General features: G+C 38.9%; 1 protein-coding gene across 5 annotated transcripts in view; it reads left to right on the forward strand.

The window, feature by feature from the left end:
• skap1 (src kinase associated phosphoprotein 1) overlaps positions 1-21,886 on the forward strand; it is a 145,438-nt gene that overhangs the window by 69,285 nt on the left and 54,267 nt on the right. For all 5 annotated transcript variants that reach the window (XM_062056876.1, XM_062056879.1, XM_062056875.1 and 2 more), the window contains exons 6-8: positions 16,861-16,941; positions 17,011-17,094; positions 17,156-17,280. In XM_062056876.1, coding sequence (XP_061912860.1) covers positions 16,861-16,941; positions 17,011-17,094; positions 17,156-17,280 — 290 coding nt within the window. The remainder of the gene's footprint in view (positions 1-16,860; positions 16,942-17,010; positions 17,095-17,155; positions 17,281-21,886) is intronic.

Below are 21,886 nucleotides of genomic sequence, written 5' to 3' on the forward strand. Positions count from 1 at the left end.
TTCTTCATTGGTTGTCCTGCAATTTGATTGAATGAGAGCTGTGGGATGAAAACAGCGTAGATCTAATTTGATTGGCTGTTGTAATGAGAGCACACCAGCTGACAGGAACAACACGCTGATAGACACAGACGAAGAAAAGGAAAAATACGGAGCGGCGCGCTCCCAAATAACTTTTTAATCTTTGGGTTTTGGGGAAAGTAGCAAGTCATGTCAAGTCAAAAGGCTCAAGTCCAAGTGAAGTCACAAGTCATTGATGTTAAAGTCTAAGTCGAGTTGCAAGTCTCTTTACATTTTGTCAAGTCGAGTCCAAAGTCATCAAATTCATGACTCGAGTCTGACTCGAGTCCAAGTCATGTGACTCGAGTCCACACCTCTGATATATATATATATATATATAAATAAATGTGTGTGTGTGTGTGCGTGTGTGTGCGAATGTGTATATATGTATATATATATGTATATGGGTTATGGGTTATACTTGTATAGCGCTTTTCTACCTTCAAGGTACTCAAAGCGCTTTGACACTATTTCCACATTCACCCATTCACACACTGATGGCGGGAGCTGCCATGCAAGGCCCTAACCACGACCCATCAGGAGCAAGGGTGAAGTGTCTTGCTCAAGGACACAACGGACGTGACTAGGTTGGTAGAAGGTGGGGATTGAACCAGGAACCCTTAGGTTGCTGGCACAGCCACTCGCCCAACATATATACGCATATATACATATGTGTGTGTATATATGTATATGTATATATATATATATATATATGTATGTATATATATAAGGCTGCAGCTAACGATTATTTTTCTATCGATTAATCTATAGATTATTTTTTCGATTAATCGGTTAATCTATAGATTATTTTTTCGATTAATCTATAGATTATTTTTCCTTTTACCGATATTTTTTTTTATTCAAAATGAAGATGAAAAAATAAACGTAGGCCCGTTTTTTCAAAAGGCATGGCTTTTATTTACAAAAAAAAAGAAGTATGGCCACTCAGTCAACATTGACAACAACATGACTAAATATTCTGTAACAATGTAAACATTTAAAACTTTTAACATTTAACAAAATTAAAAGTAGCTTATTTGCTTTTTAATGTGCAAATATAAAAGTCAACATCCAGTGCAAATCTTAATATTCTGCAATAGTATAAGCATTTCAAAAGTAAAAGTATTGCTTATTTTGCTTTAAAATGTGCAAAAATAAAGATAAACATCCAATACAAAAAAGTGCAAAACGAAATATTCTGTAACAACAGTGTAAACATTTCAACAAAAGTGAAAGTATTGCTTATTTGCTAAAATGTGCAAAAATAAAGATAAACATCCAATACAAAAAAGTGCCAATGTAAATATTCTGGAGCACTGTAAACATTAAGTATTGCTTTTAAAATGTGCAAAATAAACATCCAGTCCAACACAGTACACAATAACCAATTCTACTCATTCCAGTGAGTGTCTAACAGTTGTAATGAAGAAAGGTTAGCATGTGTACATGTTTGGTTCTTTTCTTGTTTACAATATTCCCAGCAGCTGAAAATAGGCGCTCAGAAGGGGTCGATGTGGCTGGAACGAGAGGTAATTAGCCTTCACCTCAAGCCAGGACTGCGAGTGAGCTGAGCTGTAGTTTATATTTCTAGAAGGTCAACGGGCTCATAGTGATGTTACTAGTAGTTGACTGGGAGGTGTTTATTATCATTTGGGGAGAGTCCGCTGCCTGATGCTCACCTGCTAAACACCTATCTGCTCCACGCTGAAGCGCTGACTACATGCGCTCTGAATACACACTGCTGATTGGCTGATAATGCTTCGTGTGTACCAATCAGATGGTTGTGTGGGTGGGACAATGCTGCGTGTGTACCAATCAGATGGTTGTGTGAGTGGGACAATGCTGCGTGCTGAGACAGACGCAGAGGAGCGAAGCAGCTTGTTAAGACTTTAGCAGCTAAAGTTAGCTTTAGCTTAGAAACTCGTTCGGTACACCCCCGTGCCGAACCGAAAGCCCCGTACCGAAACGGTTCAATACAAAACACGTACCGTTACACCCCTAGCAGATACAAATGACACAGTCATGTTTTTGTGTAATTATGACAACGTATGCTCACGCGGACGATTGACTAGTTGGTTTTCTTTTCAAATGTTCGTTCATAGCCGTTGTGCTGCTATGATAGGCCATTTCCGCTCGACACAGTGTGCATACAACAACATTATTAGGCCGTTTATTGAAATACTCCCACACTTTCGACCACTTTTGGCATGCTTTTCCCCCCTCGCTCGCACCGCTCGCACCGTCTGCTTTGATCGTCTGCTTTGCGGTCCGCCATGACGGTAGTGTGACGTAAATATGCGACGCGTCGACGCACAAAAACGGCGTCGACGTATTTACGTAACCGATGACGTCGACTACGTCGACGCGTCGTTTCAGCCTTATATATATATATATATATATGTATATATATATATGTATATGTGTGTATATATATATATATGTATATATATATATATATGTATGTATATGTGTGTATATATGTCTGTATATATATATATATATATATATATATATATATATATATATATATATATATATATGTATACATATATATATATACATATATATATTCCTTGCGCACTAATTGACTTAAAGAGCGCACTTGCGGCATGTCACGCTATCGATGGTAAAATGCATTTTTAGACAATATGATTTGCCTGAGTGGCTAGGAGATGGTAGAAAATGGACAGATTAAAAAATATATATATTTTTTTTAATTATTATTATTATTTATTTTATTTTTTTAACTTGGGACTTCGCGCGGGCCGTAGTTTGGGGACCCCTGTACTAATGGTACCTGAAATTGTATATTTGGCTCTTTTTTTATGCACATGTTCATGAACGTTTGTTGGCTCAAAAAGGAGCCGAGCGGCGTGCTGCCTCCTGGTGGAAGAATGTAGAACAGTCACAATGTTTGTTTGCGTTTGTGTTTGCAGAAGTAGAGTGAGGTCAGGTCACTCCGAGTGTACTTTGTGCATGAATGTGTGATGTTTATTGACTCAGGCATGTTGCACCTACTCCACTATTAGCCGGGCTCGACCTCTGAGATTAATGAAGAGCCAGGGAAGCAGACGGATGAGGGGATTAGAGGCGGGCTACGGCCGAGTGGACGGACTGCTGGCGGATAGATGAGGTGGGGGAGCGGAATGGCCGCTGTTTGTTATGATGGACCGAATCAGCTTCTCTGACAAAACCGCCCTCCTCGCACCTCAGGTATTTATAGTGTCACTGCTCAGTTCGAGCACAAAGGCTTAAGTTAACGTCTGCGTGACCCAATCATCTATCAGAACCACGGGCTGAGTCCCACGACCCGAACCGTCGGAATGCTAGATCACAGGGGCGCGGACCCCAGCTAGCTCGCAGAAAGCTGGAGCTTCATTTGAGTGCTGTTCTTCTACGGAGGGAGGTCCAGACTCCTGCTCGCTGCCAAGTACTTCCTGTTCAGCCTCCTGCAGGGCTAAGGCCTGTTGACTGATGTATTTGGAGGAAGCTGAACTTTGTTTTTGACACGCGGAAACGCCACATCAGACGGTGACCCCTGAGGCTGACTCTAGGTCAGTCCCACCATTTTTCCACCAAACAGCTGAAGGCTGAAAAAAGACAGCAACTCACATTTAACTTAAACATGGTTGGTCAAGAAGTCACCCAGTACCTTTCATGAGAGATCGACAGATTATCGGCCGGGCCCATTATTAGCGCCGACATTAGGCAATTTAATGTAGAGTCAAACCTGTGTTAGCGGCCACCTGTCTATGGCGGTCCCTTGCCGATACCAGCCACAAAAATTTCCCTAGCAGAAAAAAAGTAGTGTCCTATATAGGGATGTCCGATAATATCGGACTGCCGATATTATCGGCCGATAAATGCTTTAAAATGTAATATCGGAAATTATCGGTATCGGTTTCAAAAAGTAAAATTCATGACTTTTTAAAACGTCGCTGTGTACACGGACGTAGGGAGAAGTACAGAGCGCCAATAAACTTTAAAGGCACTGCCTTTGCATGCCGGTCCAATCACATTATATCTACGGCTTTTCACACAAACAAATGAATGCAAGGCATACTTGGTCAACAGCTATACAGGTCACACTGAGGGTGGCCGTATAAACAACTTTAACACTGTTACAAATATGCGCCACACTGTGAACCCACACCAAACAAGAATGACAAACACATTTCGGGAGAACATCCGCACCGTAACACAACATAAACACAACAGAACAAATACCCAGAACCCCTTGCAGCACTAACTCTTCCGGGACGCTACCCCCCAAACCCCATTTCAACCCCGCCCACCTCAAAGACCTCATGCTCTCTCAGTGAGAGCATGTCCCAAATTCCAAGCTGCTGTTTTGAGGCATGTTAAAAAAAATAATGCACTTTGTGACTTCAATAATAAATATGGCAGTGCCATGTTGGCATTTTTTTCCCATAACTTGAGTTGATTTATTTTGGAAAACCTTGTTACATTGTTTAATGCATCCAGCGGGTCATCACAACAAAATCAGGCATAATAATGTGTTAATTCCACGACTGTATATATCGGTATCGGTTGATATCGTAATCGGTAATTAAGAGTTGGAAAATATCGGAATATCGGATATCGGCAAAAAATCCATTATCGGACATCTCTATCCTGTACCTTGTCTATAGCGGCCACTCATTTTGCATCCCAAAACAGGTTTTTGACTCCGTATAGCGGGCACCGAAATCAAAATTTGCCATACCACACACGGTCCATGAACTTGATGATATGATGTATGACATAGTGCGGCTCTCAAGCCGCAAGCGGCTCTTTAGTGCCGCCCTAGTGGCTCCCTGGAGTATTCTTAAAAAAGGATTGAGAATGGAAAAAGATGGGGAGGGAAAGGGGGGAAAATATATTTTTTTGTTTTAGTATGTTTTTTGTTTGAGGACAAACATGACACAGACCTTCCCAATTGTTAGAAAGTCCACTGTTTGATGTGTTTGTGTGTATGCTTCACTGATGAGAGTATTTGGTGAGCATCGTTTTGTCCTACTAATATCGGCGGTTCTTGAACTCACCATAGTGTGGACTGTGACGCAACAGTTTGTTTACCTGTAAAATCTTTCACTCCTTTGTCTCATTTTGTCCACCAAAATCTTAATGATGTGCGTGAATGCACAAACGTGCACTTTGTTGATGTTATTGACTTGTTAGTGCTAATCAGGCATATTTGGTCAGTGTATGACTGCAAGCTAATCAATGCTAACATGCTATTTAAGCTAGCTGTATGTACATATTGCATCATTGTGCCTCATTTGTAGCTATATTTGAGCTCATTTAATATCCTTTACTTTTATCCTATTTGTATATAATTTAGTTTTGCCTGTCTCATGACACATTTCAGATAGTTGTTTGTGTGCCATGTTGTTCCAGACCATAGCAAACATTACTTAGCTTGCCAAAGATTGTAATAAATCCATTAGAAGAAGACAGCCTGTCGTTTCCTTTAACTTGGACACACACATCTATACCTTTGGCCATTAAAAGCCAGTCATTTCCAGGAGTTATCTCACCTTCTGAGTAGCCACTGATTTACTAATGGTTTCTAATGTTGTAAAAATGTGTAGAATAAATATCAATATTCAACATTTCTGTCAACGAAGATTTGCTTCAGCCTGTGACACATAGTTATTTTGATAGTAGGCTATTATAGCTAATATAGACACTTACGTCAGATTTGTTTTTTGTATTTTTGGTCCAATATGGCTCTTTCAACGTTTTGGGTTGCCGACCCCTGACATAGTGTTATATACATATATATATAGTCATATATCATATAGTCATTCACATTGACGTCCCACTGGGGTGAGTTTTCCTTGCCCGTATGTGGGCTCTGTACCGAGGATGTCGTTGTGGCTTGTACAGCCCTTTGAGACACTTGTGATTTAGGGCTATATAAATAAACATTGATTGATTGATTGATTGATTGATATACCTTGTTTATAGCGGCCACTCCTTTTGCATCCCATTACGGTCCGGTTCGTGGAATGGATGGTATGAAAACAATAGGAATGTTTGTGCTTTTTGTGCTGTCATTAAAGGCCTACTGAAATGATTTTTTTTATTTAAACGGGGATAGCAGATCTATTCTGTGTCATACTTGATCATTTCGCGATATTGCCATATTTTTGCTGAAAGGATTTAGTATAGAACAACGACGATAAAGATTGCAACTTTTGGTATCTGATAAAAAAAAGGCTTGCCCCTACCGGAAGTAGCGTGACGTAGTCAGTTGAACATATACGCAAAGTTCCCTATTGTTTACAATGATGGCCGCATGAAGTGAGAGAGATTCGGACCGAGAAAGCGACAATTTCCCCATTAATTTGAGCGAGGATGAAAGATTTGTGGATGAGTAAAGTGCAAGTGAAGGACTAGTGGGGAGTTGAAGCTATTCAGATAGGGAAGATGCTGTGAGAGCCGGGGGTGACCTGATATTCAGCTGGGAATGACTACAACAGTAAATAAACACAAGACATATATATACTCTATTAGCCACAACACAACCAGGCTTATATTTAATATGCCACAAATTAATCCTGCATAAAAACACCTGCGTGTTTGTTATGCTAGCTCCTAGCTCCTCTGCTAGCTCCTAGCTCCATAGAATAAAGTGCAATTTTAAATTTCCCGCTAAACGTCCGGTTGAAAAACTCCTTTGGATATGACGTATGCGCGTGACGTAGCCAGTAGAACAGAGGTATGGCTCACCCATTGAGGCCAATACAAAAAGCTCTGTTTTCATTTCATAATTCCACAGTATTGTGGACATTTGTGTTGGTGAATCATTTGTAATTTGTTTAATGAACAATGGAGATTGCAAAGAAGAAAGTTGTAGGTGGGATCGGTGTATTAGCGGCTGGCTGTAGCAACACAACAAGAGGACTTACTTGGATAGCAGACGTGCTAGCCCATGCTAGCCACCAACCGATGCTAGCCGCCAACCGCATCTGTGATTGGGTGAAGTCCTTCGTCGCGCCGTCGATCGCTGGAACGCAGGGGAGCACGGGTGTTGATGAGCAGATGAGGGCTGGCTGGCGTAGGTGGAGTGCTAATGTTTTTATCATAGCTCTGTGAGGTCCGGTTGCTAAGTTGCTAAGTTAGCTTCAGCGTCGTTAGCAACAGCATTGTTAAGCTTTGCCAGGCTGAGAATTATTAACCGTGTAGTTACATGTACATGGTTTAATAGTATTTTTGATCTTCTGTCTATCCTTCCAGTCAGGGATTTATTTATTTTGTTTATATCTGCATTTGAGCCAGATGCTATCACTTTATCTCATTAGCTAAAGAGCTTCGCCGATGTATTGTCGTAGAGATAAAAGTCACTGTGAATGTCCATTTCGCGTTCTCGACTCTCATTTTCAAGAGGATATAGTATCCGAGGTGGTTTAAAATACAAATCCGTGATCCACAATAGAAAAAGGAGAGAGTGTGGAATCCAATGAGCCAGCCTGTACCTAAGTTACGGTCAGAGCGAAGAAAGATATGTCTTTCACTGCATTCTAGTCCGTCACTCTAACGTTCCTCATCCACGAATCTTTCATCCTCGCTCAAATTAATGGGGTAAACGTCGCTTTCTCGGTCCGAATCGCTCTAGCTGCGTTGAAAACAATAGGAAAATATGAGGAGGTGAACAACTGACTACGTCACGCTACTTCCGGTAGGGGCAAGGCTTTTTTTTATCAGAGTCCAAAAGTTGCGAACTTTATCGTCGTTGTTCTATACTAAATCCTTTCAGCAAAAATATGGCAATATCGCGAAATGATCAAGTATGACACATAGAATGGATCTGCTATCCCCGTTTAAATAAAAACATTTCATTTCAGTAGGCCTTTAATGCCTGTAATCAGGAATAAAGGGATGTGGCCGAGGAGAGACAGTACATTACTTTTTGTGTGTTTTGATTGATTGATTGAGACTTTTATTAGTAGGTTGCACAGTGAAGTACATATTCCGTACAATTGACCACTAAATGGTAACACCCGAATAAGTTTTTCAACTTGTTTAAGTCGGGGTCCACTTAAATTGATTCATGATACAGACATATACTATCATATATACTATCATCATAATACAGTCATCACACAAGATAATCACATTGAATTATTTACATGATTTACAATCAGGGGTGTGGAGGGTCATTATATGAAAAAATAAGAATGTTTGCTAGCTATTCATTTTTGTTTTTTCTGTGCTGTAATTAATCAGGAACGAGCACTGTTCTGTTGTTGTTTTTGTTTCTACATGGCTTTTTTTTCATGGCCGGGAACGTAAACTTTTTTTGTCTGTTTTTGGCGTTGTCATTAATGTTCAAACTGTTCGTGATGTATGTAGTGTCACGTACGATTGTTCTATTTGTTTTTATCGCTGATGTTCAAATCAAACGCACACACGTACATGTATACGTAATTGTTCAAAGGTCGTCATGTACGGAATGTAAAAATGTCAGCCAACCTGTGTATAGTGGCCACCTGTCTATATCGGCCACTTTTTTTTGTTTCCCTTTAGTGGTCACTATAGACAGGTTTGACTGTATATTGGCTTTTTTAAAAATGTATTTAATTTATTTTTAAATTTTTTAAAACTTCAACAGAACTTCATCAGTAGATACAATATATACATGATACCAGTATTAAGTACCGTATTTTTCGGACTATAAGTCGCAGTTTTTTTCATAGTTTGGGCGGGGGTGCGACTTATACTCAGGAGCGACTTATGTGTGAAATTATTAACACATTACCGTAAAATATCAAATAATATTATTTAGCTCATTCACGTAAGAGACTAGACGTATAAGATTTCATGGGATTTAGCGATTAGGAGTGACAGATTGTTTGGTAAACGTATAGCATGTTCTATATGTTATAGTTATTTGAATGACTCTTACCATAATATGTTACGTTAACATACCAGGCACGTTCTCACTTGGTTATTTATGCGTCATATAACGTACACTTATTCAGCCTGTTGTTCACTATTCTTTATTTATTTTAAATTGGCTTTCAAATGTCTATTCTTGGTGTTGGGTTTTATCAAATAAATTTCCCCCAAAAATATGACTTATACTCCAGTGCGACTTATATATGTTTTTTTCCTTCTTTATTATGCATTTTTGGCCGGTGCGACTTATACTCCGGAGCGACTTATACTCCGAGAAATACGGTACTTAAAACAATATATTTATCTCCCCTTTCTCTCCTTCTTGCAGTGCTGGTCGCCAAAAGTACGTCTCCTTTGCTTACCTTTCAAAACTTCCAATTTTTACCAGGTAATCCAGTTTTTATCCTTCTTTCCTGGCGTCTTCCAGGTCCCGTTTTGTTTGTTTTGGCCTCCGTCCGCAACACTCGGAGTGTGGGCTCATTAAAATTGTTTTACGCTCCGTGTTTTGATTACCAACGTGACAGAGATGGATGGACATGAAGACGACACAAAAGATATCTGCCAAGAATCCAAACATTTAGGAGACTTACAAATGAAGCTCAAATAATTTCAATATTGTGCAAAGTAGGGATGTCCGATAATGGCTTTTTTGCCGATATCCGATATCCCGATATTGTCTAAATCTAAATTACCGATACTGATATCAACTGATACCGATATATACAGTCGTGGAATTTACACATTATTTTGCCTAATTTGGACAACCAGGTATGCTGAAGATAAGGTCCTTTTTAAAAAATGTAATAAAATAAAATAAGATAAATAAATTAAAAACATTTTCTTGAATACAAAAGAAAGTAAAACAATATAAAAACAGTTACATAGAAACTAGTAATTAATGAAAATGAGTAAAATTAACTGTTAAAGGTTAGTACTATTAGTGGACCAGCAGCACGCACAATCATGTGTGCTTACGGACTGTATCCCTTGCAGACTGTATTGATATATAATGTAGGAACCAGAATATTAATAACAGAAAGAAACAACCCTTTTGTGTGAATGAGTGTAAATGGGGGAGGGAGGTTTTTTGGGTTGGTGCACTAATTGTAAGTGTATCTTGTGTTTTTTATGTTGATTTCATTAAAAAAAACAAAAAAAACAACGATACCGATAATTAAAAAAACGATACCGATAATTTCCGATATTACATTTTAAAGCATTTATCGGCCGGCCCTGCGATGAGGTGGCGACTTGTCCAGGGTGTACCCCGCCTTCCGCCCAATTGTAGCTGAGATAGGCTCCAGCGCCCCCCGCGACCCCGAAGGGAATAAGCGGTAGAAAATGGATGGATGGATGGATCAGCCGATAATATCAGACATCTTTAGTGCAAAGGTTTGTTAGTTCCAGCAATTAGATTTATAAAATATGACAAAGGCTCATAACATGCAACTCAAGATATTCCAAGCCTTCTTTTGATGTAATTTGATGATTATGGCTTACAACAGTGATCCCCAACCAGGTACCGGTCCGTGACGCATTTGCTACCGGGCCGCAGAGAAACATTAAATAATTTATAAACGACTGCATTTTCTCCGACTTAACTTTTGCCTGTCTCATTAGACACATTAATAAGCTTGTTTTTAAATGTACAATAACACTCTTCATATTGCCATTTGTTATAGCTTTGTGACATGATACAATGCACATTAATGAACATATAAAATATAAATGTGACAGATTGTAGCCAAAGGCTGATTTCCATCTGCATCTCATTGCAAAGAAACAAGCCCAGGGCGCCCACCAATTCAGCGTTATAGTGAGTTGTATTTTTCATGCACTTATTTTTGCTGTATTTATCTGGCACAAGTGAAAAGCCGGTTCCTGAAAATAATGCCTACATTAAACCAATCCGTGGTGCAAAAAAGGTTGGGGACCATTGGCTTACAACTTATAACCTTGAATTGTACATTTTGGAAAATTTGGAGTTTTCAAAAACTTCAAAATAGAGGTTGTACAGTATACCGGTACTAATAAAATACTGTGGTACTAATGAATTCAAAACAGTACTATACTGCCTTTAAAAAAATATCAGTACTTTTTCTTCATCCGCATGCTGCCGTGCGCACTGACACACTCGACAGAGGGACATGTTGAGTGTGTCAGCGCGCGCACACACTCACAGAGCGCACAAGCAGAAACAGGGAGGAGAGGAAAAATGGCAAATAACGGCAATTCTACTGGATGATAAAGAGGCTGCGTTAAGCCCAGTATTTGGGCTTCAAAACTGTTGAGGTGACGCTTTTTAAACAAAAGCGCCGCGTTTCTTTAAAACATGCCTGGCCAAAGGTGGCATGATTAAAGTGTTACCACATTTGCTTCAAACTTAGCTAAACAATTAAATAACAAGCAGTCAGGTAATATAATTAACTAGCTCCCCGGCTGTGTAGATATGTAGACGCGCACACAGCTGCTTGTCTTAATGCCAAATATTAGCGCAGTCCAAACCGCCCAAGTAGCGCAAGCTAATGCAAGTGAAATGACAGAAATTTGTAACAAATTGCTAAAATTTGTGTTTTATCTTTAACAATGTGTGGTTTACCTGCTACATGTCTTATCTGTGTATTTTTAGCTATAGTATTTAGTATCGACTAATGATTGTATTTGTCTTAAAGCACAGACCAAGAGTGGCAACCATAAATCATGAATCTTTTAATACAATGTCAATAAAACGTTATATTCTATTCTAACCTAATCCTAGATTATGGCAGGCTATATCTAATAGATACAATCGATCATCAATCAATCAAAGTTTATTTATATAGCCCTTAATCGCAAGTGTCTCAAATGGCTGCACAAGCCACAACGACATACGACACAACAGATCCTACATCAGGGCAAGAAAAATCTCAACCCAGTGGGAACAACGAGAAACCTTGGGTAGGGACCGCAGATGTGATGAGATTCTCAATCAAAACAGGAATATATGAACATTGTAGCAGTCGGCATTGTAATGACAGCAGACATTGTACAGTAGGTGATTTTGTATGTTTGTTGTCTCTCATGAAGTCTGCAGTGAGTAATAACCAGTGATGCATGCATTTGTGAAATTAATGTGCAGTGTATGGTTAAAATGATCAAAATACATAAATATTAAATGATATTAGAAATGTGCCTGTTACTATATTACATTTATAGTTACATCATGTATATAAAACCTTAAAGGCCTACTGAAATGAGATTTTCTTATTTAAACGGGGATAGCAGGTCCATTCTATGTGTCATACTTGATCATTTCGCGATATTGCCATATTTTTGCTGAAAGGATTTAGTAGAGAACATTGACGATAAAGTTTGCAACTTTTCGTCGCTGATAAAAAAGCCTTGCCTGTACCGGAAGTAGCGTGACGTCACAGGTTGTGGAGCCCCTCACATCTGCACATTGTTTACAATCATGGCCACCAGCAGCGAGAGCGATTCGGACTGAGAAAGCGACGATTACCCCATTAATTTGAGCGAGGATGAAAGATTTGTGGATGAGGAAAGTGAGAGTGAAGGATTAGAGGGCAGTGGAAGCGATTCAGATAGGGAAGATGCTGTGAGAGGCGGGTGGGACCTGATATTCAGCTGGGAATGACTAAAACAGTAAATAAACACAAGACATATACATACTCTATTAGCCACAACACAACCAGGCTTATATTTAATATGCCACAAAGTAATCCCGCATAACAAACACCTCCCCCCTCCCGTCCATATAACCCGGCAATACAAATCAAACACCCGCACAACACACTCAATCCCACAGCCCAAAGTACCGTTCACCTCCGCAAAGTTCATACAGCACATATATTTCCCCAAAGTCACGTACGTGACATGCACATAGCGGCACGCACGTATGGGCAAGCGATCAAATGTTTGGAAGCCGCAGCTGCGTACTCACGGTAGCACGTATCCAACTCAAAGTCCTCCTGGTAAGAGTCTCTGTTGTCCCAGTTCTCTACGTGTTTGTGTTGCTGCAGCCGGCCGCTAATACACCGCTTCCAACCTACAGCTTTCTTCTTTGCTGTCTTCATTGTTCATTAAACAAATTGCAAAAGATTCACCAACACAGATGTCTAGAATACTGTGGAATTTTGCGATGAAAACAGACGACTTAATAGCTGGCCACAATGGTGTCCCAAAATGTCCGCTACAATCCGTGACGTCCCCCGCAAACGTCATCATACAGAGACGTTTTCAGCAGGATATTTTGCGGGAAATTCAAAATTGCACTTTACTAATCTAACCCGGCCGTATTGGCATGTGTTGCAATGTTAAGATTTCATCATTGATATATAAATGATCCGACTGCGTGGTCGGTAGTAGTGGGTTTTGAGTAGGCCTTTAATGGAGCTGTTTTGGTCTTTTTCAAGGGCTTTATAGGCGGAATAGAGCAACTCCCAGAGGCTTCATGTCAAGCAGACTTTTGATTTCATTTATTTAATATTTAGAATACATATTAAAAAACAACTGTCATGTATTTCATAATCATTGTGAACGATAAGCAAAATTTTTTAAAAAGGGCAGTTCCCCTTTAATAAAACTGGCTTTTTTACATCTGATTGTGTGTTAGATCAGGGCTGTGTGTCAAGCACTTGCATACTTCCGTGTTTCCCACACATTAATTTATTTGTGGCGGCCCGCCACGAAAGAATTACGTCCGCCACAAATTTAAAAAAAATGTTTTTTTTAATTATTTTTTTTTTTTACTTTTTTATTTTTTTGTCCTGTCCAGCTTCTCAGGCAAATCATATAGTTGATGTACATGCCCATATAGGCTGTTCAGATTTACTTTACAAAAGAGAAGTGTAGGATACTTCTCTTGTTGCCTTATTTGTATTTGACCACTACTGTTTTCTGTCTATTTGTTACTGACTGTGGCAGGACACCTCTGCCTCTGTTTCACTTTATGTTGCTGGTAAATAATATGGTTGTAGTAGTAGACTAAAGTTTAAATTATTTAGTATGCCCTAATTAAAGGGGCAGAGCTTTAAGAGACATTTTAGCTTTTATATTTTATAAGATATACTTTTTGTAAGAACCACAATTAATAAATATATTTCAGTGAATAACTTATTGTTCAAATCTGTATATAAATATGTACATAAAGTGTTGTAATTATATTGTAAAATGAATGGATGGATGGATGGACGTTTAAAACAAAACTGTTATTATTAATTAATAAGTATACATTTTTTGAGCCTTTTTAGAGAAAATCATATCATTGTAGTAAATTATGCAAATTACTTGATGATGTCATGGTGACCACAGCCACGCCCACAGCCACGCCCCCACCGCCACAGGTATCTTGGCAGTTTATGGGAAACACTGTACTTACACTAAGTGCCTGTCCCGATAAGATCCAAATAAGTGCTATCTGAGTGCGCAAAGTAAAATAATGCGTGTTTTATTAGTGTGCATGTTGTGGGTGATCTACTAAGACTGTGTGTGCAATTGATATGTGCATAAGCTTTGCAGGCCGCCATAGAGTGTGTGCAAAAATCCTTACATTTATTCATACTAGAGGTCCAGCGGTTTGTTTTGAAAACAATTCAATTATAATTATCATACGATTAAGAAACAATATTAGTTTATTTAGAACATGGGTCGTAAACCTTCAGCATACAAAAAGCCATTTGAGCCCGATTTCTCCAAAATAAAACCCACTTAGAGCCGCAAACTCCGTTGGAGCCCCAAAATGAGGATAACACCACTTATGTTATGGCATTCATGAAATTCAACACGGAAACACTTAATCTGATCGTGTTTGGCTTTCCAGGTCTTATCACATCGAGGAGCTGACAAATGAAAGGAGTTGAGTCGTGCGGGAAGATGCGGGCGTTCAGAGTGCAGATATGAGCGTCTGCAGAGCTCAGCAGCACTGTAAATGTATTGATCCCACTGTCCCAAAGCCTTGCGGCCATGTGTTTGATCCATCGTGTGTTGTGGACAGCTTCATGGCCACCATGGCTCGCGGCCTCTTGCCTCGGGAGTAGCCATCATCGAAATGGAGCTTTGGAAAAGATGCTATATTAGGTGATTAAACAAAGTCATTTGAAAAGAAAAGAAAAAAAAACCTTGAATTGATAGCTTCGTGACGGTTTTTGCAGTTTCACGCAGGACTGGAATCAACTTGTGGCTGCAGGGGTTGGAAGGTGGGGTGTTGGTTGTTAGCGTAATTGGCAGTGACGAATGTTTATGTAATTTTCATAGATGCCTTGGAGGAGACAAAGTCAGTAAAAACATGAAAAGCAGAACAGATATATTTAAAATACAAATGAACCTTTGTTTCAGCACTTTTTTTTTTTTTTAATATCAAGCGGATGTTCTCCCGAAATGTGTTTGTCATTCTTGTTTGGTGTGGGTTCACAGTGTGGCACATATTTGTAACAGTGTTAAAGTTGTTTATACGGCCACCCTCAGTGTGTGACCTGTATGGCTGTTGACCAAGTATGCCTTGCATTTACTTGTGTGTGTGAAAAGCCGTTGATATTATTAGAAAGTTGTACACGTAAACAAACTGTTGCGTCACAATGCACACAACTACTGTGAGTTCAAGGACCGCCGAAATTAGTAGGACAAAACGGCTCTTGCCAAATACTCTCATCAGTGAAGCATAAACATAAACACATTAAACAGTAGGCTTTCTAACAATTAGAAAGGTTTATGTTATGTTTGTCCTCATACACAAACCATATTAAAACAAAAAATATATTCCACCCCCCCATCTTTTTCCATTTTTCCAGGCAGCCACTAGGGCGGCGCTAATAAGCCGCGGGTTGCCAACCTCCGCACCAGTGGTACAGTTTAAGAATCACTGCTCTAAGGATTATGTAATTTTATTAGGGCTGCAACTAACAACTAATTTGATAATCGATTAATCTGTCGATTATTACTTCGGTTAATCGATTAATTATCGGATAAAAGAGACAAACTGCATGTCTATCCTTTCTAGTATTTTATTGAAAAAAAACAGCATACTGGCACCATACTTATTTTCATTATTGTTTCTCAGCTGTTTGTAAATGTTGCAGTTTATAAATAAAGGTTTATAAAAAAATTAATAAAAGTAGCCTCAGCGCATGCGCATAGCATAGATCCAACGAATCGATGACTAAATGATTCGCCAACTATTTTAATAATCGATTTTAATCGATGTAATCGATTAGTTGTTGCAGCCCTAAATTTTATATTTGATTTGTTGTGAAATGAATACATCCATGATAATGGATAATAGTCATTACTCAAACACAAAATCTACAATAGTTGCATCCCTACTCCCTATTATTGGTTAACTTCAACAGCTGATGCCAGCTGTAGACACTTTTCGCCTTTGATCACTAAAGACACTTTAACTGCTGCTGTGACCAAATGTCACCTCCATATTTATACTGTTGACTGTCAATCAGAATGTGCAATAATGTTATGTTACTTACTGTGCCTTGTATATACATTTTTATTTTTATTTTTATTTTAGCTAAGTACCGTGTGACTTGTTGAAGGGTGGACTAGCAAAGTAAGATTTTCATTGTACGGCAAACTGTCTGTTTAACTGTGCATATCAAATCAAATCAAATCAACTTTATTTATAAAGCACATTTAAAATTTACCACAGGGGTAGCCAAAGTGCTGTACAATGGGCAGGTTAAAAGATAATACGAGAACCGAGCAAACACAACACAACACAAACAGAACACGATAAAAAATAAATAAATAAATAAAATATGACAACAAGCTACATTCACTCACACTGTATTGTATGACGAGGGCGAGCGGGTAGCATCCGCATGTATGCGTGTCAGGCTGCCACAAATAAATGCACGGATGAAAAACGCGGAAATGTGATTTTGTTTGCAGTATTTGAGGACATCCCCTTCACAGCAGCACAGGACCTCAACAACGTCCTGAAGCAAGGTTACTTGGAAAAGAGACGAAGAGGTAAACATTGCGTTCAACTAAACAGTAAGTACCTCTGAGGACCCTCACCGTGCACCCTTCTGTCTTCAGATCCCAGCTTCTTTGGCCCCGGGTGGCAGAGGCGCTGGTGCGTCCTCAACAATTCCATATTCTTCTACTTTGGGAGTGACAAAGGTGCGCTGGGGAGGTGAGCCCACAACGGCACGTGAGCTCACCTGTCCTCTCCCCCTTGCAGATAAACAACAGAAAGGCTCGTTTTACATAAACGGCTACAGCGTCCAGCTCGTCGCCAACGTCAGGAAGGACTCCAAAAAGAACGCTTGCTTTGAGCTCTTTGCTCCCGGCCGGAGAACTTTTCAGGTAAATGAAAACATAACCATCCAATAGTCTTGTGTGTGATGTGGTGCACCTGCTTCCTGCAGATATGAGCCAGACCTACATGGTTTATATATATAGTCAAAAGTAAAAAGCAACATGTGGCGTTAGTTTAGTCACCGGAAGGAAGTCCTTTCTTGAAACATTACAGCACTGGTGAGTGAAGTCAGTTGTGATGCTGTAATCTTCTAAATACTTCTTACAATTGTTAAGTGGATTTATTAACATTCCTCCTGTGTTAAAGGCCTACTGAAATGATTTTTTTTTATTTAAACGGGGATAGCAGATCCATTCTATGTGTCATACTTGATCATTTTGCGATATTGCCATATTTTTGCTGAAAGGATTTAGTATAGAACAACGACGATAAAGTTCGCAACTTTTGGTCTCTGATTAAAAAAAAAGCCTTGCCCCTACCGGAAGTACCGTGACGTTGTCAGTTGTTCACTCCCTCATATTTTCCTATTGTTTTCAACGCAGCTAGAGTTATTCGGACCGAGAAAGCAACGATTACCCCATTAATTTGAGCGAGGATGAAAGATTCGTGGATGAGGAACGTTAGAGTGACGGACTAGAATGCAGTGAAATACATATTTTTTTCGCTCTGACCGTAACTTAGGTACAAGCTGGCTCATTGGATTCCACACTCTCTCCTTTTTCTATTGTGGATCACAGATTTGTATTTTAAACCACCTCGGATACTATATCCTCTTGAAAATGAGAGTCGAGAACGCGAAACGGACATTCACAGTGCCTTTTATCTCCACGACAATACATCGACGAAGCTCTTTAGCATGAGCTAACGTGATAGCATCTGGCTCAAATGCAGATAGAAACAAAATAAATAAATCCCTGACTGGAAGGATAGACAGAAGATCAACAATGCTATTAAACCATGTACATGTAACTACACGGTTAATAGTTCTCAGCCTGGCAAAGCTTAACAATGCTGTTGCTAACGACGCTGAAGCTAATTTAGCAACTTAGCAACCGGACCTCACAGAGCTATGATAAAAACATTAGCGCTCCACCTACGCCAGCCAGCCCTCATCTGCTCATCAACACCCGTGCTCACCTGCGTTCCAGCGATCGACGGCGCGACGAAGGACTTCACCCGACCATCCGTGCGGTGGGCGGCTAGCATCGGCTCGGCGTCTGCTATCCAAGTAAGTAGTCCTTGTTGTGTTGCTACAGCCAGCCGCTAATACACCGATCCCACCTACAACGTTCTTCTTTCCAGCCTCCATTGTTCATTAAACAAATTGCAAAAGATTCACCAACACAGATGTCCAGAGTACTGTGGAATTATGAAATGAAAACAGAGCTTTTTTGTATTGTATTCAATGGGGAAGGCATACCTTTGTTCCCCTGGCTACGTCACGCGCATACGTCATCCTCCAAAGGCTTTTTCAACCGGAAGTTTAGCGGGAAATTTAAAATTGCAATTTATAAGTTAACCCGGCCGTATTGGCATGTATTGCAATGTTAAGATTTCATCATTGATATATAAACTATCAGACTGCGTGGTCGGTAGTAGTGGGTTTCAGTAGGCCTTTAACTTTCTGTTCACATCTCTAGTGTCTTAAATCAAGAATAACAATTTACCATCATCCAAACGTTTTTCTCATCTCTTGATTACCTTGTTACTAGAGATGTCCGATAATGGCTTTTTTGCAGATATTCCGATATTGTCCAGCTCTTAATTACCGATTCCGATGTCAACCGATACCGATATATACAGTCATGGAATTAACACATTATTATGCGTAATTTTGTTGTGATGCCCCGCTGGATGCATTAAACCAGGGGTGTCCAAACTTTTTCCACTGAGGGCCGCACACTGAAAAATCAAAGCAAGCGGGGGCCATTTTGATATTTTTTTATTTTAAAAACCAATACAATATATGTATAAAAAATATACATTTAGGCCTCCACTCAGGCTTGATCCCAGGGACCCCAAAGGGTTTTGGTAAAAAAAATATTAAAAATGTGTCATTATTCAGTATTATTATTTTTATTATTATTCAAGTTTTAAATCCCTAGATCAACATTAGGTCTATCTGTCAATATAACGTTTTTAAAGATTTAAGTCGTATGCTCTTTTTGTCAAAGAAAACCCTGTTTTATGGAAAAAACACAAAATATACAATATTTTCTCCAAATAAAATTTTTAAGTGGAATATTTGAGATTATATAATAATTTGAGCCTTAAAAAGGTCAATAACTCATAACACCATTGATTTTAATTCATTATTATTTTTTGAGCGATGACACTTAAAAACAAATCACACAAAAATTATTGGGGAACCAAAAGGGTTCTAATCATTAAAGTGTTAAAAAATTAATTATACATGTTTTTTACTGTTTACTTTTAACACAATAATCTCGAGATCAACTTCAGATCTATCTCTCAATTATAAGTTTTATTGTTGTTTATGTTTTTTGTTTGTTCGTTTTAGGCCCTTCTTTAAAAAAAAAAAAAACAGCTCAATTTTTATTATCATATTTATTATTGAAGTCACAAAGTGCATTATTTTTTTGAACATGCCTCAAAACAGCAGTTTGGAATTTGGGACATGCTCTCCCTGAGAAAGCATGAGGAGGTGGGGGGGGGGGGGTTTAAGGGGTAGCGTATATTATAGCGTCCCGGAAGAGTTAGTGCTGCAAGGGGTTCTGGGTATTTGTTCTGTTGTGTTTATGTTGTGTTACGGTGCGGATGTTATCCCGAAATGTGTTTTTTCATTCTTGTTTGGTGTGGGTTCACAGTGTGGCGCATATTTGTAACAGTGTTAAAGTTGTTTAAGCGGTCACCCTCAGTGTGACCTGTATGGCTGTTGACCAAGTATGCGTTGCATTCACTTGTGTGTGTGAAAAGCCGTAGATATTATGTGACTGGGCCGGCACGCAAAGGCAGTGCCTTTAAGGTTTATTGGCGCTCTGTACTTCTCCCTACGTCCGTGTACACAGCGGCGGTTTAAAAAGTCAACCGATACCGATAATTTTGAAACCGATACCGATAATTTCCGATATTACATTTTAAAGCATTTATTGGCCGATAATATCAGCAGTCCGATATTATCGGGCATCCCTACTTGTTACATTAGCTTATCCTTAAAAATATTGAGTTACACTAGCGTTCAAAAGTTTGGGGTCACATTAAAATGTCCTTATTTTTGAAGGAAAAGCACTGTACTTTTCAATGAAGATAACTTTAAACTAGTCTTAACTTTAAAGAAATACACTCTATACATTGCTAATGTGGTAAATGACTATCCTAGCTGCAAATGTCTGTTTTTTGGTGCAATATCTACATAGGTGTATAGAGGCCCATTTCCAGCAACTATCACTCCAGTGTTCTAATGGTACAATGTGTTTGCTCATTGGCTCAGAAGGCTAATTGATGATTAGAAAACCCTTGTGCAATCATGTTCACACATCTGAAAACAGTTTAGCTCGTTACAGAAGCTACAAAACTGACCTTCCTTTGTGCAGATTGAGTTTCTGGAGCATCACATTTGTGGGGTCAATTAAACGCTCAAAATGGCCAGAAAAAGAGAACTTTCATCTGAAACTCGACAGTCTATTCTTGTTCTTAAAAATGAAGGCTATTCCACAAAATATTTTGGGTGACCCCAAACTTTTGAACGGTAGTGTAAATATTTTGGTGTAGGCCTCTGGGGCTTTTTTGTCAGTATACCCCTAAATATGACCACAAAAAGAAAGAATCTCAAGAAAATAATGTAAATAACTAAAATGTTTTTGTGATACAAAAAATTTGAATACTGTGAAGAAATCAGCCCAAATTTTACAGGGCATGGATGTTTTAAACCACAGGTGTCAAACTAAAGGCCCGGGGGCCAGTTCTGGCCCGCCACATCATTCTATGTGGCCCGCGAAAGCCTTGAAAAAATGGGTTTCAATTAAATACTTATTTTTATTTTTTTTACTAAATGCATTTTTTTCTTTCAATTTTGACAGACAAAAAAATGCATATTTTAAACTTTAATATTATCCGATCATGCCAATTATATCATTATATACTGTATTGCAAAACTATTTTTTTGAGATAAAAACAAATAGGGAAATATCTGCTTGTCACCTGTATTTATGATTTTAAAGCAAGTTATACATAAAAAAATCTACTAATCAAATGCATATGCATTTCGATCTATCATGATTATTCACAGGTTATTACCCGCATGCATAATGTGAAATTGATTTAAAAAAATTAGTTTGGCACCCCAGTTTTAAACACACTACTCATCTACTAAATTCAAAGCACCTGCACAGGAATGTGGTAATGGAACACATTTCTTAAATGAATGTGTCATATTTAGGTTTTAATTTTATTTTTGATTAACTATAGTAACATCTACGGTGGCGACTTGTCCAGATTGTACCCCGCCTACCGCTACAATGCAGCTGAGATAGGCTACAGCAACCCCCGCTACCCCAAAAGGGATAAGCGGTAGAAAATGGATGATTGGATATAGTAACTAACATCTACGGTGGTGGGGTCAATTTTGACCCATGTATATTTACTTCAAGAAAAGATTCCTAATGACACAGCTTTGTCTTGGTGAAGAGTAGA

This window comes from Entelurus aequoreus, linkage group LG08 (genome assembly GCF_033978785.1).
Source record: "Entelurus aequoreus isolate RoL-2023_Sb linkage group LG08, RoL_Eaeq_v1.1, whole genome shotgun sequence".
In the NCBI taxonomy this organism is placed as follows: domain Eukaryota; kingdom Metazoa; phylum Chordata; class Actinopteri; order Syngnathiformes; family Syngnathidae; genus Entelurus; species Entelurus aequoreus.